This window comes from Struthio camelus, chromosome 3 (genome assembly GCF_040807025.1).
Source record: "Struthio camelus isolate bStrCam1 chromosome 3, bStrCam1.hap1, whole genome shotgun sequence".
NCBI lineage: Eukaryota > Metazoa > Chordata > Aves > Struthioniformes > Struthionidae > Struthio > Struthio camelus.
Genome location: NC_090944.1, coordinates 105,361,572 through 105,387,474, shown reverse-complemented (window position 1 = coordinate 105,387,474; position 25,903 = coordinate 105,361,572). Strand labels below are relative to the sequence as shown.

The 25,903-nt window shown below is 36.4% G+C and overlaps 1 protein-coding gene across 5 annotated transcripts in view; it reads left to right on the top strand.

Annotated features, from left to right (window-relative positions):
• Positions 1 to 25,903, top strand: part of BTBD9 (BTB domain containing 9) — a 149,848-nt gene that overhangs the window by 61,904 nt on the left and 62,041 nt on the right. For all 5 annotated transcript variants that reach the window (XM_068939544.1, XM_068939547.1, XM_068939545.1 and 2 more), the window contains one exon: positions 22,217 to 22,326. In XM_068939544.1, the coding sequence (XP_068795645.1) occupies positions 22,217 to 22,326 (110 nt within the window). The remainder of the gene's footprint in view (positions 1 to 22,216; positions 22,327 to 25,903) is intronic.

Genomic DNA, 25,903 nt, shown 5'->3' with positions numbered 1-25,903 from the left:
ATCTAAATTATTTCTGTGGGAAGGTTAGATTAGCATATGACAGTATCTCACTTAAGGTCTTTTCCCCTTCTCTGCCTTCCAGTGGAGGTCTCTGGAAGATGCTCAGTATTGTATCATATCACTATCGCATCATATTAGATTAAAGAATAGAGCTATTGGCATCTATGTCGTATGTTCACTTTTTATCACTACAGATGAATATTTTCACTGAAATGCTTGCTTGAAAACTATGTACTTCCAAATGCTATTTTTAAAAAAGCTATTGAAAGTCATAGTCACTTTATCTACTTTTTTGGTATATTTTCTTGATGTATACCCTTTAGAGAATAGTATGTAAGGCAGTCTTCCTTTTCCATTTTGAAATTTGCTATCTTTTATACTGTGTGTATGTATACAGTCGTATAATTTCATGACATGTAAAAGTTGATTCTAAAATTCCATGGTTATTTCCCAGTGGAACTATGAGGAGTAATAATTGTGTTCAGAATGGGAGGGGGAGTACTAGTTGTATAATTCATTATATCTTATGCTGATTGGGAACGATGACTAATAAATTTTAACTACAAGATACTGTTCTTGAAAATTTGCAGTGTGTAAGCCCCCAATTTCTTGGAGCCAATAATAGCAATTGACTTTGGATAGTTGTTAAATCAGGAATAAATATTTCGTGCTGGTTTAGTTTATATTCCAGTTCCCATTTTATTTATTTATATAAGTATATGACTTACATTATAATCCCCAGAAAATAACTTTTGAACTAGTAGTTAAAGCTTATACCTAGTAGCTTAGAAAAGTTGTTCACTCTATGAATATGGGCCCAAGTTTGTTCTTTTCCCATTTTTAAAAGAGTCAAAAAGAGGGATTTGAGGAGTTATAGTCCATATGGTAGAACTTTAGTTTCTGGAAAAATATTGGAGCACATAATCAAACTAAATTGTTTGTACGCACTAGAAGATAAGGAAGTTACTGCCAGGTAAACTGGATTTGTCAAGAACAAATAGTCAATCTAGTTTCCAACTGAGGTAGAAAAACAGAGCATGGATAAGAAATAAACCAGTAGATGTTCTACTTCGGCTTTTGTGAAGCGGCTTTTAACGCTAATATGGTATTTCTGTATGAAAGCAAGAGAAATATGGTCTAGATGAAAATATAATAAAATGGATATAAAACCAGAGAGCTGTCTGTGTACATAGTTATATGGAAATGCAAAATGGAAAGATGTAAGAAGTGGGATGTTATATGGGGTATTTTGTGTTCCATACTACTCAGCATATGCTTTAATGCTTTGGATGGTAGAACAAAGACCATATTTTTTTAAAAAATTGAGGATAGCATGAAACTGAGAGGAGGTTCAGTTATGTGGAAGAGCAAAAATAGTTTTCAAAATGATCTTGACAAATTGGAGACTTAGTCTGAAATAAGTAGACTCCAATTTCGTAAGAATGAGAGCAAGAGTTTGTATTTGTACAGGAAAAAATGATATGCAAAATCAAGATGAGGAACAAATGGCTAAGTAGCAGCTCTGCAGAAGAAAGGATCTGGAATTTTTAGTGGATGCCACGCTGGACATGGGACTACAGTAGCAGCTGATGGAGAAAAGAAAGAAAAAAAGCATATTTGAATATATATAAATAGGACTATTCCTTGTAAGGCAAATCAGCATCATTCATTCAATTTAGTTGCATCTGAATTGCTACTTTTGGACACTTGAGGAAATTGAAGTTTTGTACTTCAAGAAATGTGGGAAGAGTCTAGAAAGGAACACCAAGAACCATCGGAGTTTAATCTACACAAAAAGATAGAAAAATTTGCGATTGCCTAGTATAGACAGGAGAGGTCTCAGGGGAGACATGATAAACCTCTTGAGGGGAAAAAGCTTTTACAAAACGAGACGAATATATTCTTCGTGTTCATAAAGAGTAAGACAAGAAGTAATGGGCGTAAATTGTAGCGATGAAAAGTTGGGTTTGGCACTAAGAAAAACTGTCACGATAGCTAAATATAGATTGTCTGTGAAGCTTGTGAAAGCTTCACAATTGGAGAATTTTAACGATGAGTTGGGCACTTCTCTGTCTGGAGTGTTATAAATGCAGGTTGATCTTTCTTTGTGACAAAGGGATGGACTAAATGACCTTTTAAATTTTTTTTAAGCCTATTTCTTGTGACTTCCAGACTCCAATTTCTAGATTATATATGTGACTGTCACACTGATATTTTGATTAAAAGCAGCGTGAAAATGACAATAGGATCAATATAGCATTGTTTCTTAAAACCTGGTGCCTCTCTTTTCTGCATTCAGGTTGTCAACTTGTGCATCATGAGTCAGAAGTGATACACGGGACAATCTAGCCCTGTGGTGTCTAAGCTAAGATTTATTGAGCAATGTCCATGAGGAGGACATGGTAAATAGTATAGCACATTTCCTCTATAGAATATGTACTCTTGGTTTCATAAAAAAATGAAGTCTGTGCTATTGTTCTCTGTGTGCATCCTTTGCCTCTTCCTTCCCTCTCTCCCTGTGCCTCATCTCACCTCTCCCCAGTAACAAAGACACAGCAGGGGAAAAGAAACGTTTTATATCTTTATTTTGCGAGAGCACGTTATATATTATTTACGATGGCAAATAGCGGGGAGGAAGAATTTAGCAAGAGAATCAGTTAATTTCTTTGTCCCCAGTAACTTCATTTTGCTGTATAATTAACGCGTGTACTAGTACTCTAGGATGAATAGGATAGAATGGATGACGTTTCTCCCAGCTGAAATAAGCTTCACTGCACTCATCATATTTCTGTTACATAGATCGCAGATGGAACACCTGATTTTCTTTATGTTGTTTCATATGTTCGGTGGATGCTAAATCAATAATCTAAACCTGTTCTTGTAATTCATGAGAGAATGGATGTAACTTTTAGAGAAATGGCCTCTTTATATGCAGTTTTGCACATAAAAGGATTATACCACTGTATTCTGCTCCCATTTTAAGTTTTTCTTCCTGTTCAATGTACCATAAAGTCACATACTGGTTCTCCATCCTTCCTTCCTATCTCTTTTTCAGAAATGAATGAAACTCCTTGCACAGTGTCTTTTAAATTAAAAAAAAAAATCTTGAAATTGTCTTGTACAAAAGACATAATAAAATTGTCTTTTTTTAAAAACCACATTTCTGTAAAACATTCCTGTTTAAAATGTTGGGATTTTTATTTCATTGCAAATGCGTTTTCACTGTAACTTTTCCCAAATACTCAATTTATAAATATTTGTTTTAAAAAAGTGTATGAAAGACCATCTGGATTAAGAAAGCATTGTATTAAAACATACATGGTTAAAGGGTTTTGGTTTTGCATGGGGTTTAATGCATTGTTTGTTCCCCGAAACATTGGACTCAGGTTGGACTGAGGGATAAGCCATTTAGTTTTACCTATGGCAGGAGCAGGGGCAGGAGAGATTATAATTGCTTGATTATCATTCAGGCATTTTTCAACAAATGAAAGGAAAGCTTTTCGTATTGTTTAATATTTTAAACTTCACTTTTTCCAGCTTTCCTGTCTTATAATCATTCCCCTCACCATTTTCCATATCTCTCGTTCCTGCTAAAGCAGAGAATTCCTTGGAGCCATCTCTTAAGTACATTTTACAAATGGTTTTTGTGCATTTTAAAGTCATAGCAGGGGGGGAGAAAAGCCTAAGCTATATCAAAATAATGAAGTTGTTGCAAACCCAGTTGTTTATGAGCACTACCTCTGGGCTTCTTTCCATGCATAAGCTACAGTTACTTGTTCCTTGAAGAGTCAGTGGGTCAGGGTGCAGAATTCACCGAAAGCCCAGGAGTCTGTGAAATTATAAATAGCTTGTTTTTGTGCTCAGCTTGCAGTACTTTTTTTTTTTTCCTGAGGTTTGTTTTCTATTATTTTACTTTCTTGCAGAAAAGTGAGGTTGGCATTGACCGTAGATAAGTCATGGATATTTGACCAGGGCTTGGAATTTAGATGGCAGAGTTACTGTAGAAGTGCATCTAGTCCAGCTACAGGAATCAACACTTAACAGCGTGTTTGTATCCACAGGACCACTGAAGTGCAGTGCTATGGGTTAACTTCCAGAAATTCAGTAGAATAGCATCACAAACATAACTATATTGTTTAGCGATGTGCTTTGTGTCCCATGTGCCTGCATGCCACACCCATTTTATATCGGTTTTTATGCTCATGCATGCTTCTTTCTCTTTCTGTCCCACAGACTCACTGAGCCGGGGCTTTGCAAGTAGGTTCTGAGGAGCTGAGTTCTCTCTTCCACTTTGCTTAATAGGCATCAGTGATGTTTTGATCTTGATTAGGTGGAACAGGATGTGAAAAGAGACAGTCTTACTATGGAAAAGATTGATTACAGCTGCTTTAATCCATTTTTCTTTTTATTTGCCCCATCATCTACTCCATCTACTCTCTCTTTCCTCCTTTTCACTCAGTATTTCTGAGACTAGTCACTGTCATTTTCTTTCATTGGAATTATCTTCCTAATCAAAGCAGCTCTGCTTTTCTGTGTTTCTTCACCCAGTTTCTGCTTGTTGTCTGCTATTTCTTTTCTTTATTCTTTTCCCTTATTCTTTGAGTTTTCTTGAGTTTTTTTCCTTTTTCTTCCTAATGTATTTTTCCCTGCTCATATAAGTTTATTGTATTATCTCTTCAGTTTTTCTTCCTCCTGAGCTGCCTTGGGGGCACTATTTTGAACTGACAGTATTTTGAACTGATAGTAGTATAAAATAACAAACTTATTTTAGTGACCAAAGGATAAGGACAAGCCATATTCTGCAGAATTTACAATTGGAGAAAAAGACGAAAAAGCCATGAGTATCTAATTAGAGTAAGAGCTTGTGAAAATGCCAGTAGAGGTAAAATTTCAAGAAGAATAATTTTTAAGGGTAATTTGAACAGTTAATGTTTTTGACAAAAGAGATAAAGGAGTTCTGTTGCAAGTGTATAGGCAAATTAGGAACAGCGTAGAGCGTGATGGGAAATTATTGGCAATACAAGCAGAGGTGTAGGTGGAAGTGGTGCATAAGGCCTTAGCATGAGCATTCATCCTGAAGACTACAGAAGTAAAGGGGAGAGAGAATGGGGTAGAGGCCAGGAGCAGGGTGTTTTGTTTTATTTCTCCCCGTTATGGTGTCTCTTGCCATCTTGAAAGTTCATCAGAATAAAGAACATGTAAAATTAATAAAGATTTTGTTTTGGGCAAGTAACTAATAGAGATGTATTTTGAATTCTGTGCAAAGTTTAGACCAGAACTTTGTAAGGAATGTAACACTTCGATTTTCCTTTCTCTTGAACATCAGCTTAAAAAGCTTACGAAAGGGAACAGGCTGTAAAGATAGATAACCCAAATATTCTTTAAGTTAGTGACCTGTTAAAACCATTTCATGTTGAGAAGTGATGAATAGTTTTTGTGGGTCTGAGCAGGTTGCTGATCGATTGGTTGCTAGTTAATGAGGGAGAAGAAGGGCAAGAGAAGCTGAAGTCCAACAGCCTGTGTGAGAGCACACCTGCCTTTTCTCTTTACTTCATTTTCTCTCTAATGAAGGAGCCAATTGGTTTAGGGCGATCAATGCTGACCTGTTAGGATCAGACACTGTTCTGGCATTGCCAGGGCAATTAAATTCAGCAAGAGTGAGGATTAAAAAGAAAGAAAGAAAGAAAGAAAGAAAAAGCCTGGGACTTTGAATTGAGTAAGAACTACATTGATGTTTTAAGGATGGCCAAAAAAGCATGGGATAGTTTAAAAGAATTAAATCATTATCACATTCTTTTTTGGTAAGGTTGGGAATGACACGATCATTGTCATTTGGCCTTAAATTTGATAATTTCTGGTCCTGCTTCTATGCCTGGGGATTTCTGCACAATGTAATGTAGGTATTTGGAGGAAGCAGTCTGTTTTGAAATCTCATACTGGCATTTCAGCTCCCGCCCCCCTTGTTGTCTGTAATATTCTGTGCTATTAAGCTTTTAAGTTGTGTAAGATCATAAAATGATTCATTGCAGTGGTGGGGGCATGCTCTTGGTAAATAGTTGTCATGTTTAGTACCTGTCCAGTGGGGATTAGTTTAGAAAATTTGTCGTGTATTTTAAGAGTTAATAGATGATGTTTTTGAGATTTTGGCATATCTTCTGTTGCCTTCTGTGGACCTTTTTTAAAGGGAAGGATGCGTTTCTTCAAGGAATTTCAGCTTTGCCAAAACATGTATATTTGGCAAGTTGGAATTAGCTTACATCAAATGTTATATATATACTGCTTCCTATACTAACTTCTGAATTTATTGAATGTGGACATTAACTGGCAGTATTATTGATACGAAATTAAATGTGAGGATGTTCATTCTATGCCTCCTTGCTGTTTGAAAGAGGCTAAAATATTTTGCAAGTCATCCATTCTGAGTCCAGATGTTTTTATTTAGAAAAGAAAAAAAAAAAGTGTAGGTAAACCAGAGATCTTTTGATATTATGCATTAGAAGTATTTTTAAAACAATAATATTCAAGTATGATGTCTGTGCAATAAGGTAACACTTATACTTTTAACAGTAGTAGTTTTACTTGACTAGTTATCCACTTTTCTGTGTTAGCCTTCCCCTCTTCCCAACTCCAAAACATGAGCGCCCTATGTAAGAGCGTTTTTCTGTAAGAGCACTTTTGTGAATATACACAAAGTTCCTTTTATCAGCAGTTGCACACTGTCATTTTAACCTTCATCACACGAGCCTCCTTTAGTTTACGTTTGCTCTTGAGCAGGTCAGGTGCACAATGCTATTCTTGCAACCTTTTAAAAACAGTTTTGATTGGGTCTTTGTAATTGAGTACTAGGTTAAAATTAACTTTCATTTGGAAATCTGAAACTCGGGCTCCTGTGTGAAGTCCATTCCAGCTGCAGCTTTGTGTTGATTCCTCTAGTGATTTTAAGTGTGTGTGTGTACGTATATATACACACACACGTATCAGAAATGCATGTTTTTTATATGTGAAATATATATGTGTGTGTGTTTGATAAATCAGTAAAGAAATATATGTAACATATTTAAAGGTAGCTTGGGTAATCCCCATTAAATATAGTAAAGTATTCCATAATGTGGGGGAGGAGGGGGAGAATAGGAGTTATTATGATGACATTTTTTGGCATGCTCTATTTTTGGTATAACTGTTCGCCCACAGTGAGTTACCACAAATTAGTTTTCAGGTACAGTTTAGTAGAACCTTTTTCTCCTTATATTTGGATGCGTTGACCACTGTGTGAATGTTGAACTTACCAAGTGTGAGGATTTCAAAGGCAGCTATTAGAATTAGTGTGTTTCTGTTGTCTGGGTAGAGAGAGTGCTAATGATGACGTCCTGTCCTGAGTGTCTTCTCTTTTAGGACGTAACATTATTCTAATCTCCACTGCTGTAAAAAGTGGGTTTTTTTTTTTTTTTTTTGCTATCTACATAGTCATACGCTGTGAGGAGGGGGATAGTTACAATATTAATTTTCAGACTCTATTTATTATAGAGTAAGAACGTTGAGTGTAAGCCTGTATTGTGTATCGGTAACGCAGTGTATTCTCTGTGCCATGGAGAATAGTGACATTAAACATGTCTTGAGCTGACTTTTTTCCCTCTTGGAAGAAGAGTCAAAGAGTATTATTTCATTAAAAATGAAGAGAATAAAGCTTGCTTATCCTAATCCTTGCTTATCCTGGCTCACAATTTAATGATGGTGGTCTTATAGCACTAGCAATAACATTGTGTATAAATATAAAAGAAAATTAGTAAAAGAGTATTCCAAGGAATTGTTCTGATTTGAAAGGAAAGAGGTAAGTTAGCCATGCATGAACTCACTCTCAATAGTGGGCAGTTTAAACTATGCATTTCTACAGAGGCAAGGCTGGTGTTTCCAGGCCCAAGAGGCCAACAGGTTGTTAGTCTCATTCTTTATTTAACTGAAGTTCTATCTGTAGTCCAAATACTTCATTGAAGTGCAGGTCTGGAATTTTACTTTCTAGAAAGGATATCATAGTATATCATAAAATGTATGTAATTCCTCTAAAAATTTACTTTTTATTATGATACTTTAATATTTCAAAGGTCATGAAGATTTAACATTGAGTTTTATTTGAAAAGTATCTCAGGCCTTTAGGATTAGTGTTTATGAGAATGTGAGTCATTTCAAGGTTGAAGTTTTAGGTAAAAGATTTTTTTTTTTTTTACTAAAAAAATAAATATATATACATGGCTGGAGTTGTAGTACAGACACAGCTACAACGTCCTCCATTTGCAGTGATAAGAAACATACTTTCCTATTTTACTTATTCTTTGTAAATATCCTTTCTCTTTGTGTATGTGCCATATAGTTACCTTGAAACAGAGGTGGAAAACTGAAACTGTAGGTGTGGAACTACAAGCATATGCACACGGATTTTTACTTTAAATTTTACTATTTAAAAATTGCTACTCTACATCAGCAATTTATAATAAAAATAATCTTTGAAATTCCTGCAAATGAACACTGGCAATACATGTCTTAGCATCAGTTTGAAAACATCTGATGCGTTTATGTAGGACAAGAAGTTTTGTACCATAGGAACTGAAAAGTATAGTAATAGCCCTTTACTGTGTATATAGCAGATTGATGCCGAACAGAGGGCTTCCAACCAGATAAACGTTAGGTCATTGTGCCAAAGGGGGTAAGTGGTTCTGCCGAGAGGCCTTTTTTCACAAAACTTTGTGAACGCTTTAAGGTTTGAAGCCAAATATGTTAACAGATGTCACTTGTACAGTAAAATCGTATCTTGTTTGTATTAAAGAAGTGTATTTCTTTCATTATATTTCACTTTGAGGTTAAATATTACTTTAAAAGCAAGCTCTTTCAAAAGGTTGACAATCTGATAAGAATAGTCTTGATGTTACTTGCACATATTTGTTTTAAAGGAAAAGTTACATTCTTTGATCTTGAGAAATTTAGAATGATGTGCAACTGTTTATTAGTTTTGACTGAGTTTTTGTTGTTTTCTTTTTCTCACACTTCCTATTACTGCTTACTCCTTTTCTTAGTTATATATAACTTGGGGTTTTGTGGGGGGATGGTTTGGTAGTTTTTTCTTTTATTTTGCCTTTTTTTTCTTTTTAAGTTAAGTACCCCTTCTGATAGAGAAGTAGATGTCAAGTCTCTTATGCTAGTTGATCATCTTTAATGATGGATAACGTTATCCATTTTGTTACCTGTTTCCGTTTCCCACATTGCTTATCATGTACAGATGTGCCTCTTAGACTAGTAGCTAATGGAAGTGTTTCCACACAGTGGTTACTATATGAACTTGGCCATTACATATAGAAAATAGAATCAGACATTGAGCAAATGATAATTAGTATTCCAGCTACATAAACTTATTGAAGCTGAAATTTAGAAATAACCACTAAATTCTTGTTTTATTTATTTGTGGAAAATAAGCAAATATTGAAGAATTTCTGAGTACAAGAGATAATTATAAAAGCAATTTGATCATATAGAAATCCTACTTCTTTGGTATGTCTGTTTACCCAGATGACAACGTGACTGTAGCATGAGCTACACATACACATTGTAACTTTAGTCTGGCTAGCATGGATAATAACAGCAGATAAGTTGCAGGGATGCACGTTTCAGGTGCTTAGATTCTGAGAGTTCTTAGAAGACTTGTATGTGCTTTAATCCATGATGCAGGTTGTAAAACTGTTAGTGCTATGGCATTAAAATTAACATGATTTTGCCTCCCTGTGGTTCAGTTACCTTTACTAACTAGGCATGCTCTTGAACTCTTCTTCCTGAAACCAGTTTAAAATGTTTCTATAAATGAATGTTTCACAAATATTTTGGAACTGTTGACTTCTTTGGCTTAGCCATGCTCATTAGCTTTCCTGAGTTGATGTTAAGAATCTCAGGGTGAGACACTGAGAACCAGCTGTGTATTTATTGGCTGCAGGTGGAAGCATTGGCTATTCTCCTCTGGAGTAATTAAACTGATACCAGTGTTTTTCTAATGGATACAAAGACCTTTGACCAGTAATAGCAGTTGCTTCTCATTCCCCAACGCAGAAGAACCTGAGCTGCTGATTACTGGAGAAAGGAGGGGAAAAAAAAAAACAAAAAAAAACTTCCTAGTATTTTGCAGTCGTCTTTCAACATTCTCCTAACCCCGAAGTAGCTATAATCTACAGTTTGAAGAAAAACTGGCACAGAAAATAAGGATAGAAGAGTTTAATTTCTCTGGGGACGCTAGGAAGAATTCAGTTTTGTTCAGGGACCTCTTCTACAGGAAGAACAAAAAAAGACCAAGAAGACTAAAGCAAAGCAAGAACTGCTTTGATTTGGACTGTATCATAGCCATTTCATATTTTGAAAATTCTGTAACCACATTTTAAATTATCAGCAAGGAAAGATCTTCATTTATTTTTTATGAAGAACTCTAAATATTACTAGGAAAAAGGTTGCTTAATAAAAGAAGACACTTGATTTGGGATGTTGGAGGATTTTGGATTTTGGCTTTTGAATTAATTCTTTTGGAGATGTAGTGGAATAATTTGTGAAATGCAGTAGCTTCTCAGGAAATTTAAAATAAACTTAAATTGAAGTACAGCCTTTTGTATATGTAACTTTTTTGAATCTTCATAAAAAGAAACTACTCATATGTAAAATACAAAATTTAGAACCTTGCTATACATCATACAGCAGAGAAGTTGTTAAACTCTGTGGACTGCTGTTTATTTGTATGCAAAACTACAAGACATTTGCAAGGAGATTTAGTAGCAACATAAAGAGCAAGATGTTAACTGTTAAATAAGAACAGTGGTTTAACTAGTCCAGGAAGTTGTGTCTCAAAACACATGCACCGTTTCATCTGGGAGTGTCCCCAGTGTGAAATAATCTGGAAAAGTGGTAAGTCCAAGTTTGAGGTTAATATAGTTGAGCCATCGGGAGTTGTTGGACATCAAGAAAGCTCTGTAGTCATATGTGAAAGAGATGGATAGGATATAGATGGAAGGACATGCACGACATAAATCAGTACCAGGATTACCTTGTTTCTTAATACAAATGGAACTGCTAAATATGGAGGTAGAAAGGTTCTTACACACTCTGTGGTGAAAAGTACACAGGTGAGTTATTGATTTCAACTTAAATTTGGAGGTTATATTGTAAATATATTTAGTTTCATTCTGAGTGAATCAGCTATTCCAGGATAATTGTGAACCTAGTAGGGCGGTTAGAGACGCCTCAACTTAAGTGAGCCTACATCGGTATGGGCTGAAAGGTGTAGTAGGCATATTAAGAGTTCTGAAAATGAAATGTGTATTGGAACATTGGTTAGGAGGGAAGGCAGCCATGTAATGGAGGAAAGCAAGTTCTGAATGTCAAAGGTTCACTTTGTGAAGGGCAAAAATAAGCCATAGTCCTGTATTCTCTGTAAATTTTTAGCTAATGAAAATGCAACAATAAATAATTTTGACTGCTTCTATTTCCAAATAGAGATTCATTTCATTACTCTGAGAATAATATCATTATAGAGGAAAAGATAGTGTTACCCTGATAATAGCCTTCTAGTCATAACTGACATCAATCAGTACTAGGAATAAAACATTAAACAGCCAGGAAGAGCTGCCTCCTGAAACGTGTTTTCACTACATTAATATATAAGAGTACAATGCCTAGACTTCTTCTGTTTTAGCAGCATATCAAAACAATGTAGTACTGAGTTGAAATTATCAGCTTAATAAAATACAATGGATGGTTTAAAAAGTAATAGAGCACATTCAGGTAAATTGGATTGATACGTTAATGAAGGTTATGTCTATGGAGACCAGATTCGTACGACTGTATCGTAGGTGTCCTTTTAGAGATGCGCTTTACCACTGAGCGCTGGCATCGCTTCTGAGACGAGAATCGTGTAATTTAGAGGAAAAATGTTTTTGAAAAGCTGTAATACGAGCTGATGCCTTTGGATGGCAATCATTCTAATTGTAATGATTGAATTGTTTTTGGAATATGAGACTTCTGTATGATCATAACCAGTTTGGGAAGGCCAAATACAAGGTAATAGCAAAGGAGAGCTATGAGATATCCTGAGCAGGTATGATTAAATGAGTATCTGAATACATCAGCTCGGCACTTTTTTTCGAACACGAATGTATCATTGCAGGTTTCTGATGTGTTGGTCAGCTGTTCACTTGCACATCTTTAATTGAACCATTTTTAGAACTAATATCTTAAATCACTAGTTTTATTTTTGCTATCTCACCTGCTATGCGGAATAGGGAGTATTGAAAAAACTGTAATTGTAAAGATTTCACAACAATTCCTATTCTAAGAGAACATTTTTGTTTGCTAATTTTTTTTAAAAAAAGTTTCTTTCTGGTTCATGAAGAATATTTTTTTCCTTCCATTGAGGAGTCACATTTTAAAGTGTTTTCAGCTAAGTAAATTTAGCGATATTAAAAACCCATCAGAAGTGAAAGAAAATGACTTCCTATTAAAACAAACTCCATGCTTTTGTTTTAGCAGCTCTGTTATCCCAGTGCTAGAGATCTGTTGTATGGGCAAGATTTTTGTTCCAGCTGCTGTCAAGATGAAAAACAGATGTGGAACCGAAGTTTCCAAGGCAATATCAGGGATGTTGTAATAAGAGTTTAGATGGATCAGAGAACTTAAAAATCTCTTCACGCTTTATATGTAGAGGAAAAAAACAGAGCTAGGTTTGGGTGATTTTTTTATCATGGACATAATACAGTGTTTAATGAAAGAGAGAAATTTTGAAGATTTACCTTAATCGGGGCCTAATTCAATGCCTTCATGAATAGTAGAAAGACTTTTTTCAGTGATAGCATTAGGCTGGGACCACGGCTTGTCCTTTCAGAGTACCACCAATCTTTTGACTGAACAAGGCAGAGCCTTATGGAGAAGAGGAAAGTTCATTATGTAATAGGATCCTAGGTAGCTCATTAAAATTATTTAGGCATATTTCATTTTGTCATAATTTGGCTCTAAGTCCTTTAATCTGTAACTTCTCAGCATCTTCAGGACAATTTTTATACACAGTGGCTTTATTTTACTTTTCTGAAACGGTTGATGAAACTGCTGACACTTCTTAATGTATAGCTAAGAAGGTGATGTTTGGGTGTAATTCTGTCTTCAAGATAGGTATCCAGACTAAGCTCTGTTTGATTCCCAAATAAATAACCTGAGGCAAACGTCTGCTTTTCTTTAACCTTCCTTCCCCCTTCAACCTTCCCATTTCCCCTGCATTGAAGCTTACCTATCTCAGAGATTTAGAAACAGCATCTTCTTAGCAATAAATATTTATCTATCTGAAAGGAAACACTCTATTTTTATTCTACTTCTGTTCTAGCTTCCTTCAACAAACAATGATACAAATGTACTTTGAAAATGGATTTTAGAACGGTTTCTGGTATTGAGCAGTAGTTAAACATTGTTAACGTCTCCCTTGACAGATTTCATACTGCATTGTATTTTTAATTTGATTAATACTCTGTAGTCTATAATATATTTTAACAAAATATTTAAAAGAACTCTTGCCAGGATGTCTTTACCTGTGTCAGATCATTTGTTAGGGGTGCATAACTTTTTTGTCTGAAATTCATTCTTTAAGTTGAAGGAAGTAATTGCTCTACATGTTTTCCATGACCATAAAACTTACTTCACTGCAGAATCTACAGTCGTCCTGCACCTGCTAGAAATGTGTGTGTGCAGGCAAGTACCAATGTTTGCATGTTCTTTTGATGTTCTGTGGGGGACTATTATTAAGCATTTGAGATATGGCTTACTCAGGAAGTTCAAGGTAGATTGTTACTAGTACAAATATGCCATATGATTCTCTTTATCAGCGCTCAGGACTCTTGTAAAATTCTCCCTTTAGAAGAGTTCACAGTGGTAGTGCCCTTCACTGCAATGCAGTGTGAGTATATTTTGTTGTTTGTGTCCTGTGAAATTGTGGTGACCTGAAGGCGTTGTATAAATAACAGATGGCTGTGTTTCCCCCAGAGAGATCTCTTTCTTCCCCCAGTGATCAAGGTGATGATGTGGGACAATCTATAACTCTGTAGTTTTCCTGGAGAAGTCCGGTAGTTTTGATGAAAGATTGTTTGAACATAAATATGTCCTAGTTTTTGAGTTTTCCAGTGGAAACGTATTGTTTAATGTCTTGAGACAAAATGAAGGGCAATTCCTTCCTTCAGCTCTCTTTCCTAGGTACTTCTGGCACCGGATGGTCTTGCTATGGATTGAGCAGCATACATTTACAGAAAGCTTTTCAGTAAATGCTTGATGGCGTAACGTTAATGTGGGATTACGTGCAAAATTTTAATATATTTCACCTTAGTTTTATTGCATCTGTCAGTAAAGGTCTTCAGTCTTGCTTCATCTGAACTGTCATCAACAACAACCGCTTGTTCCAGGGCAGAGTATAATTAGTTTAAAGACAAGATTCCAGCCAGAAAGATGCACAAAACCAAACTGATTTCCAGAAATGTGTAGATTTTTATCATTTTGTTACAGTGTGTTTCAACAGAATGCAACTTCATGGCTACTTTTCAGGGGCCTGTTTATTTTGATGGATAAATATCACCCAGAAAAACCTATCTGCAGCTTACTTCCCATTTAGTAAATTTTGGAAAGATGAGAGAACTCTTTTTGTTACATACAAAATAGGAGAAATCCGATTTTGAAAAGTCTAGCTTATTTTGGTGGTTGCTATTTATTCTGTTCTTCGTTTGCCTTCAAATTGATTTTAGCATTTATAGCAGTAGATATAAAACAGATTATTATTTTTTAGATATTCTGCACGTGAAATGGATTATAAGACTCTGGTTATTTTAGAAAAGTTGTTCTTTGGTTAAAGCACCAAATAAATAGATTGAAGAGCTTAATGCACTTGCTAGCTCAGTAAGTATTTCTCTTCTCTGTGGGTCTGCTTGCTTGCTCACAGGTTTTAGTGGCATAGTTCATAGACCTTTCAAATGCAAGTCTTTTTCATGCTATAGAGACTAAGAATTACATTTTAACAAAATGATAAAATTTTCTTGGATCTGTGGCACCCAATGTAGCGCCCCACCCTGACGATAGTCTTTCAGTGAACTAATACCCGCTGTAATCAGTTGAGCTGGTGCAGTGTTGCAAAGTACTATTCTGAATTATTCAAACAGTTCTGCTGACTCTTTATTAAATCAGCGAGAGAAACGTGAGTTGTGTGTGATAAATGTGGTTCCATTCTACAGTTAGAACAGATGGCAGGAAAAATGTGTAAGGCGAGAGAAGTGGTAAGAGAAAAAAGGCTTGTGTTAAAGTAGCTGTGTATCTTAAATACTCTAATGAATGCTTTAAAATAAACATAGTCCTTCTCTTCTTTCAGGAACCAGGCTTTCTGGAGATTTTAGTATCTATATTCAGGTAGTGAAAGTTACAGTACTTCTCTTTTGCTGTCTTGCTGCTGCTGAACTATGTGGGACTGTTTAGTGCAGATTGATATAGGCCTACTTGTAATGTGAATTTATGATCATCTTTTGCCATGTTATCTTTATTATTTCCAGGAAAATACAATTAGATTTTAAAATAACTAGGCCCATGAAGCTTACAAGGTTGAATCCGTTGCATTGCCCATGTCTGATGAACAGTGCCATGAATAATACATTCATTTTGTCATTTATTTTACTGCTCCGTTCAAACCTGCAGCAGTTAAGAGTTAGTTCTTGAATATACTGGAGAGTGTAAGAAATGCAGATTAGAGACTGATTAATTTGGGGAGCAACCGTAAATATGTGTAGCGATAATTGATCATGTCAGATTTTTCTCATAAAACACATAATTTCATGATTTTAGAAATAATTAGTTGATAATTTCAGTGATCTGGTTCATAGCAGAAGTTTGCTTTGCCAGTCTGAAAAACATGTATCTTATAATTTCTAATGAGGCTTCTCTTCCTTTTTGTAGTGTCTGATTGTATTTCTGTATGCATTTGAATCTGTACTAAATCATTTCTAAAATGCTTGTAAAGAGTGAGTATAGTAAAGAGTCTGGTAAAGCTGTGTGGCATCAGGAGTAGAACAGGTGCTACCCACTCGTTATGTTAAAGAGAAACACTAAAACACTCACAATTTGAGCTTAAAAGAGGAGATCCTGTAAGAGGAGAAGTTATATCAATATATCCAAGCATTACAGTATATTAATTCTGTTTTCTAACTGTTTTTTAAAAGCTTTACTATATTTACATATATATAATGAATGTTTTCTTCAGTAAAGTCAACAAAACCAGAAAATAATCTACTAAGGAATTTTTTGACCACCACCGGGCCAAGGCAGGCTTTCAGAAACTTTTGAGTTTCTACTGTGAATGGCTAGTCAACTTGTCCAGACCTCAGCTTATTTTTTAATCCAGAAGGCAGTGTAAGGCACGATCCCCTGTAACTTTGGCAAAAAAGGATTCTGTCCAAGTAAAAATAAATCCGACAGATGCTCTTAATATTTATCTTATAAAACTGTGACAAAAAAAGGCAGTTGACAGAATCAGAGCACTTTTTTTGTTGGTGGTTTTCCATTCATTCAGTGACTTGGTCATACAGACAATTTGAAAGTGAGAAGAAACTGCAGTGAGACTTCATATTTCTTCACATAATGTAAGCAGTGTAATTACTGATTTGAAAAAAGTACCTTAAATGCTTGCATAATATATTTGTCCCTGAATGAACAGTCTACAAAATTGTCTTCTGGTAGTCTCTCAAGGAGGCATAATTCTCAGAAAGGTGTCACTTTGTGGTTTGATCTAGAGCATCCTGGTGAATGAAGTTAGTACCTAAGTTAAGCTGTCATCATTGAAGTTGACAAGTATAATGAAATTGCTCATTTGGAATGTAATTTCCCTATAAATTGTTTTTTCCAAAATCATCCCTAAGAGATCATCCTGCAAATATAGCTGTCATATGTGTCTCTGACCTCTCTCATTTAGACAGAATGCCAAGCTATAATTTTAATTTAACTTCTTTGGCTTATGTGCTATTCCTATTATTATTTTGCTCTGTGTTTGGTTTTCCTACGTTTAGTGTTCCCTAAAAAGTCATTCAGGACTTTTTTTTAGTTCCTTTTTGCTGTGCTGGGTTGCACTGATAGTTAAGTTAGTTGGGATATCAATGCAAAATATGTAAATTTCCTTTGCCTCTCTTAGTCTTCTGTCTCAATATTCTCAAAGGATTAGAATCTATGCTTAACGTATTTCAGAGTTTGTCTATATTTTACTGGCACTGTTATGAGAAGAATTAAAAGAATCAAAGAGTATGTACGTTTTTATGCTTTGGCACATATGTCCCAAGTACTTTTCTGTTGCAGCCAACTGGGCTGCGATATTAGCAGTTCTCCAGGGTATTCACAGTTGAATCACTGGTATCCCCACCAGCAGCTGTTATTTGAATTAAATGTGTCAGCTGTACAAACGGAAACAGCAGAAGTAAAACATAAGATCGTCATTTAGGAATATAATATGAATATTTATAGCCACAACAGTGTCCAAGTAATAGTTTCACGTAAAGGTGAAGAGTTGCTCTGTGGGAAACATCGGGGATAAAAAAAGGCATTGCAGGGTGGCTGCCTAATTAATCAAACCAAACGGTTCATTCAAATTTTAAGAGTTTAAGATTCTGCCAGGTTCCAGTAGAGCCTGCTGTTTCCCTCTAATTGAAGAAAATATTTGTTATCTTGTTAGTGCAAATAAAATAAATAATGCAAAGGAATAATACAGATTTGCCTGGTATTCATGTGGAGGGAATCTCTCTCTGGGCCAAGTGTAGCATAACCAGCTGTGACTGGGGAAGTCTGTGGCATGTGGATGAAACTCCTACTGTGCTTAAATAATGTGTGTATCCATTATTCCCAAACAGGCCCAGAAACCAAAGTAAAATGTTGTAAAAGGGCAAAGTTCTCATGCCACAGTCCTGTTCACATGCCAGTGAAGTACTCTTAGACTGTCTTCTCCCCTGTCCCAAAAGAGATCAAGGTTTTCTTTTTTCTTTTTTAAAGCATGATTCAGTGTTCTTTTTGTCTTCTTCCCATCTACTAGCTGCCTATAAAGTCAGCTGACAGAGGAGGTAGTCTTAACTCTTGAATTGTAGTTCTTTTACTCTCATTTGACAGATATATTTTTAGGAAATTCTGTGCTATATAAAGCTGTTTCATTCCCGACAAGAAGGTGAGCAGTTTCTAGTACAACTGGTAAAACTGCCTGTAGTGTTTTTAGTGTTTGTCCTCCTCGTTTTTGTCTGTTACTTCTCTTTCTCAGTGAACAATATAATTCAAATTCAGTGTGGCATTAGAGTTTTGGTTATGCAGTTAATTCTTCATCTTTCCCGTGTCTCAGGCCAAGTCAGGTTTGCTCAGGCTTACATCACCCCCTAACACAGTGCTCTAAAGCTTTTGGCTTGTTGAGGGTTTGGGCTTTCTGTTGTTTTTTCCCCTCCCTGTTGTGGTAATCAAAGCTTTTATATTGTCTTGCAATTGAGACTCACAAGGTAGTCTGTTCAGGGGTCTGTAATGACATGTTTGCCAAATACAGGAAATTGTAGAAGAATGATTCTGTGTGGCCATCTAAGTTTATTAATAAACTCATTTATGTTGATTTAATCGGCATAAAAGATACCTATCCTAAACTTCAGGAGTTGTGCCACCTACTGAAATATTGTCCCTTGTTTTTTTCCTCATATTTTTTCTAATTTGGAGGACTATGTCGGAGGTGGGAGATGACCATTCGTCTTAAAGATGAACAAAGATGAAGATTTTTTTTTTTTAAATAAAGATAAATTTTTCTCAGTACTTGAACAGGTGAAAGGTAATTGTAAAACAGTGCAAAGTTTGACCTTTACTCTTAAATATCAGAAAGACTCAAGATTAAATCAGATATTTTATTATGCAGTTAAAAAGTGTAATTTATTTCTATATGGGTTGATTTGTTGTTCATAGCATACACTGGGTGCAGAAAATGGAGAAGTTATTCATCCCAGCACATCCAGTCTCATAACTTGTCATTTTTGACATGCAAGATATCATCATAAACAGGAGGAAAATATTAAGTTAACCAGATTTCATTTATTTTCTTGTAGGGTCTATTTATTTGTATAATGTATAAATCCAAAGCAAATGTTAAAAGACAGTTAAACTTGCAAAGTCAGACTCTGAAAGATAAGGGACTACTGAAATTGTTCACTCCTGCAGTCTTGACTGAGTATCCTTTGATCTCACAATGATGCCTGGTGCTACTGACACTTTATAACAGCAGCTGGTGCAGCGGGGAGAGAGGGGAGCACGTTCAACCTATACCTTCTTTAGCGTAGAGGGTGTATGATATGCTTCCTGAATGAGGAATGGTTAGGTACTTCTCTGAGTTGAGTGGCTTCAAACCTGTGTGTAATACAGTGGTAGAGAATGCCCTGTTGCAGAATAGCCTATATCTTTGTGGGTAGGGACCTTTCTTGCGGGTTTGAACCCCAATTAAAAATAGGAGTTGAATTTGAATCTCTTTCTGGACAACTCTTTTAAAGAACAGATTATTGTATAAAGAGGGATTATCAGCACCAGTATTCCTTGGAAAAGGTCCCAGCTTTGGAATCTGAAATTGATGGAAACGTCGCCCTACGCTGCACGGAGGAAAGGTGGATTTTTCAAGCATACCTCTGGTCTGCACACTTCCTTCCAAGTTTGCTTTGCTGTATGTAGTTGCACAGAGAGCCCGTTCACCGTGCTCATCTCTGTCGATGTTACCTCGTTATCGCCAAGTACTCGACACATATTCCACTGTGGGAACCAGCAGGCTGTTAGATAATACGCTGTGTAATTCGTAGGTGTTTATGCCTTGGGCCTTTTAACAGCCTCAGAAGATCTTGCACGTTGATCCCCAGCTAGGCAGAACCTAAAAGCAGTATCATGTTAGTATAGCTACATCTTCTCTAATGAGATGTTGTTCCTATTGATTTAAACGTGTGCGCACACACGCACACGCACACACACACGCACCCACCCACCCACACCCACAAAAAACAACCTGTCACATTTTTTCCATTCAAATTTATGGTATCAAGTACAGCTTTAGTTTTGGTTGACACTATCAACCAACATGAGTATCGTGATCAAAATGCAGCATTTCTATGTTTTGTCGCATTGCAGATAAACTTACAGTGAGGTTGTGTATCCTGTGTGAACACCCTGAGTGTTTCTGTAAATTATATTCTAAGAGGAATACAAGAACACTCAAGTTTCCATGAGGGATCCTTTAACTACCACTTTAAGTGAGTTTCCTCCATTGTGATCAGAACTATTGGAAAGAGGGATTAGACAGTTTTTTGACACTGAGTTAGATAGTGTCCAGGTTCTGCAGGACTTTATTACTAGAATCTGTTCCCGTTTTTATTAGGGGAATGTGAGAATATGTTCCTTTCTGTTGACAGAGAATTTTGCTAACCAGCGTGCGATATGTTTTTTTAACCTAAGTGTGCATTTATAAGCATGTTTTTGTCCAGGGTAGATTCTTCAAATTTTGAGTTTGTTTTTCCCACCTATTTGATATTGATAAACACACACACGCGCACACGTGTGTGTGTGTGTGTGTGCGTGCAAATATATGTATATATGCATATGTGGGTATATATAAATATGCATATGTTTTTAAAAAGAAGTTCAGGACATTTCCTCTATTGTTGCAGTTTTGTTCCAGATGAAATAGAAGTAAATTAGGTTTTAGTACCGATACAAAGTAGTTTGTTGTGTTCCTATTAACAGTGTTAGTTTTGTTTATTCTCCAAATTCTTTAAGCCTTACGAAGCTTCTCAGAGTGTCTCCATTAGTAATGCTCTGTTGATTAATCTAGAGTGTATTTTATACAAGCAACATAACTCACATCTTTCTTGCCTGAGTCAGACTGTGGTGTCTCTTCAGCATGCCTGCCTCATGTACTTAAAAATGCTCCAATATAATTTGTAGGCTTGGTGATTAAGTACAGTTTATCTTTTTAACTGTGCATAATGAAGAATGCAAGACAAAATTATTGCATTAGTGAATAGCCATTACATTGGAACTATAATTATACTACATAAATGAAAGGTTGTTTTATATAACATAGGAAGGATATTACCTAAGATTCGTGCATTCTGATATTTCTTAATTGAAGTGCGTTCATTTAATACGCGGCTTTCTGCAGTATGGGTAGCTCATCGTTTGGGATAATGTTATTTGTTGAAGGCAGGTTTCCGTGTTGTTTATTGAGACAGTGTACAATATCCCATTTACGATTTTCCAAAATATACGGTAAGAACTTTCAGATCCCTTCAGAAAATGAGGGGAGCGGACTGAGACAAGATTAATGATTAGTTATTAGAAGGTGAAGCCTCCAAGGTAATATAAAGGGTGAGTAGGTCTCAGTGTTCAAGCGTGGCTCTGTTTGACTTTGCGTTAGAGTTTAGAAGTTCAAGTTGTACAACCAGGAAGGAAACCTAGAGGTAGCTTTGTTTAGCAACATTTGACTTTTAAGATTTTTTGACTTTTAAGACTTTTTTTTTTTTAATTAATTAATAAAAGATACAGCAACAAAGACAGACATATTGGACATGCAGTGTTAGTATATTAATGTGGGATTAGAAAGAGAGTCATATTAAAAGAGAAACAATGTATGGCTTCTGCAGGGAAGTCGTGTTGATTTATTGGGTTTATATTGGTTGTATGAAATCTTTAACAGTGGTGGGAAGCAGCTGGTAATGAGTTTAGTTTGTTTTTTTTTTCCTTTTTTTTCTTTTTCCTGTTTCTTTTTTTTTTTTTTCCTTAAAGCCTCCATAGCTACGAGTAGATTCAGGAAGCTGTTTGCAGCTTTCAGATGTTTTTATATTATGGGCGCCCATTTGCACTAACGGTTCATTTCTGGTCTGGAGAGTCCCTCATTTTGGTTTTCTCATCAAATTAAAGTCTTGAAAGATTTCACAGCTCTTAAATTTATTGTTTTTCTCATAAACACTACTGGAGCCAACATACTGAATAGAAGCGAGTTTTGCTGTGTTTTTGTTTTTTTTGGGGGGGGGGGTACAGTTACTCTGTTCTTAACAGCTCTGTGCAGTACAGTCCCACTGAATTGTTTATACTTTGGTAAGTGGAATTTTGTCATGCTTAACTTGTGCTACTTATCTTTTTTCCATAGGTATATCCGAATTGTTGGGACCCACAACACAGTGAACAAAGTTTTCCATATTGTGGCATTTGAATGCATGTTTACCAACAAAACCTTTACTCTTGAGAAAGGTCTGATAGGTAAGAGTTATAATCCTTTTCCTTTTACATGAATATCTGTGAATTGCTGCAAACAGTCTGCTTTTAAGACTGGCCACCACTGCATTAGAATCTCAAATTATAACAAATCTTGCTGTACTTCTGCTTCCCCACAGAATCTCTAACTAGAGTTAAATGATGCTGTCAGCTTAGAGTTAGCTGGCTTCTCCTTGTAGCTGCTTTGAAATTCTAGTTCTGTGGATAAATTAAGTGATGATACAGGAATGCAGAAGTTCAAATTAAATTAACTTCTGATGATAAAGACACTGGTAATTTAATCACTCGGTGTTGCTGATCAGATTTTTCTTTGCATTTCATAGTACAGTTGCTTTTGCCTCCACCTAGGTTAGCCTGAATTTTGCAACTGGGATAGGATAACCAGAGCTATTTTATTGCAGTGAAGGCGGATCTAGACGTTTACAGCCTCTTATACAGCCTAGTTTCCATTGCTAGAAGTTAACTGTAGTGTGATTTCCCCTTCCTCACCCTCCCACAGAGTCATTGACAAATTTAGCCATGGAGGAACACTACATTGGCTACCCTTATTCCCACAACAGCACATTCGCAGAGCTCTGTTATTTCTGGTGCCCCAGCTAGCGTGTGTAGAACCGGTGTAGGTCCAACAGTACTGAATTATAAACTATGCCAAAGTAAGATTTAATATGGATTTCTTAATAGTCCAGTTAGGATGATCTCTGTTCTTTCTTCAGTTAAGCTCATATGAGAGACATCCTGAAATTCACGGAGAAAATAATTTTGTGCATCTCTGGTAGTTGTTGTCTAGGTAGAGGAGGGATTTTTCTGTCTGTGCTTTTACTCTAACTCAGTCATTTCACGAGTCTTTCTCCTTTCATAAAAATTTTTTCAGACTTCCTGTTATTGCTGTGTATGATATACTTCTGCAGGTTGTGCCTTGTTCTGGGTTGAAGGGCATTTCCGTACCTCCTGAAATTTGGAATTTTCAGAAAAATTTTCAGAATTCCTGCTATATTTAAATTTTAAGCTTACTCCTAAGATAGGGGGAAGGTAAAACAGTTTTAAAAAGAAGCTACAATCAGAGGGAAGATTTTTAGTAAGACACATTCCTTTTAAATTTCTTCTGTGAAAACAACAATATCTCGCTGTGAAAAAACAGCCCCAATTCCTTCAGCGATTTCCCCATGCAATATACAAAGAAATCACACTGATATACTCAGTCTCTGGGATTTACTGTGGAATTTCATCAGGTCTTTTTAGAATCATGGAATAAATACATTGACTGACAAATCACACTTTACGTTACTAATTTTTATGTCATACGGCCCCAAGGAGTACAAGATGTCTCATAATGCAAATAGAAAGTTTTCTCTCTGTTCCAAGGAGTTCGCAAGTAGTACTGCGATTGTTATTGACAAGACAAACAGCGCAATAAGCGGTACCCCCCTAAATTACAAGCAGAACTGGAGGTGCAGTGTTTATAATGGACTACATCATTAGCTACTTCTGATGACATTCAAGCATGCAGACTGATGAGAAGACTAATGATTAGTGGCAGAGTATCGTGTTGCAAGTCTGGGAATATTAGGAGTAGAGAGAGAATTCCAACCCAGGAAAGAATGAAAAAGATAGTATTCATGAAAATATCTACTAGTTTCCCCCCTTTACTCGGTGTAAAACTCACTGAACTCTGAGCAGAGATCATAACAGTGTTTGAAAGGGCAGCTGTTGACTTGCACCATTCCATGGTCAGTCAGTACAGGATTACAAAATCAACATCGGGCAAGCTGATGTAGGACAATGTCTGTGCTGTTTAGAATCTTTTTGGCTCGCGTTAGCTGCACACGACACACATGCTGAGGTTGTAGCTCTCTTCACTCCTGCGGCTCTTCTGACAGTAAGGAAGCCTGTCGACAGAACATGTTTCTCGTGCCTGGGCCTTGTAAAGCTCCTATGTCTGCATATTTTGGAGGAGCGTTCCTAGACGGTGGTACAAAACATCGTGGATGTTTTGTAGGGCAGAAGCAGTAGTATCTACTGATCTGATATGGCCAATGATGCTGGTGTCTTGTACTTCTTCTCCTTAGGCATATTCCCATCAGTTGGTCAGTACAACTATGAAGTTGAGCATTTCAAAATAACTGTGATACCCTTCATTGTTGGCAACCATTTCCACCCCATGTACCCTAAACTCGTCCACTAGGAACCTCAGTCAGCGCTAGGATCCCTTCATTTGCTGTCTGGCAGCTGTCAAATAGCAATGCAATGTACAGTTAGCAAGATTTAGGGCTATGTCTGTCAGGATTCAGGTTGACTAGTGCTCCTTAGTGGGATCCATATGTCAGTCATTCCCTGTAGATTGCTGGCAGGAACATGCAGAAGGACATAGCAAAAGGCTGAGTGTAAAAAGCTTAAATGACAGTTGCAGCTTCAGCTTGCTGCAGTATTTCCTCTTATTCATGAGGGATGCTCTGGCAGACACTTGGATTAAATCACCGACCACCGCTTGATATGTTGTGACTTTGTGCATTTGATGTTTTGAAAGCAGTAAACCATTACTGCATGCATTGCTTTCTTTCTAGAGCCGCTGATTACTGATGACCATAGTCCCTTCATGTCCCTTTTCCTTGACAAAACAAGCTTATAGCTGTTTATTTTGCCCAAAAACCTCATTTGGAGTACTGTAGTCTCAAGGGAAGCTCTCTACCAAGTCATAACATGCTTCTTTCATTTCCACGTTATAGAATATATCATAGGTCTTTGGGAAATCTGGCAAACTCTTTGATAAGGAGTATGAGGATATATGTAGAAATGGGCAGTAGAGCCCAGGTAGTGTCTAGGAGTACTGAACTGTACACATCAGTAGATTTTGTTTGAAGAGGGCACAGCACATAGTACTGTTCTTTGAGTTCCCTGGTCCTTGCATACATACTTTCCTCTAGAACCCAAGGAAATCCACTGCCTCCACCAGAACCTGTTGGGGGTCATGGTAAATAGTGTTTATACGACATAAAGGTAAGCATTCAGCGTCAAGCATGGTAAACACTGCTTTGCAGTGATCAGTGGAACCACCTTGTTATTCCGTGTGGATGAATCAAGCAATTGTACATGTGTCGTGAAGCAATCTGCAACGAGCAAAGAGAAGTCTGTTGAGCTTTTTGATATTGAAGGGATGGGAGTCAATACAGTTAATAGATTAAAAGAGTAAGAATTCAGTGAGTGGCTAATTGGAAGAGTGATTATGTCGACCAACTTCTGATTGTAAGTGAGACAGCAACAGTTGGATGCATGACCTTACAGAATTTATGATGAGAAAGGGGCAAATGAAAAGATTATGCGACTACTTGCAGGCAGTCCAGGTGTGAAATGGTACAAGGGCACAATGGCTGTTCCACCAGAATTTAAGGCTATCATTGTTACCCCTTCAAAAGTATTCATAGCAATTTTGATCCAGCAAAATGATCTTATATTCATTTAGTGCTGGTGTTACATGGCTGCAATTGTTACTGTAAAATAGCACATTGTCTGGCTCCCTTGGTCAAGCAAACTGTCCCAGTTCCACTTCTGTGAAACGTCTGTGACT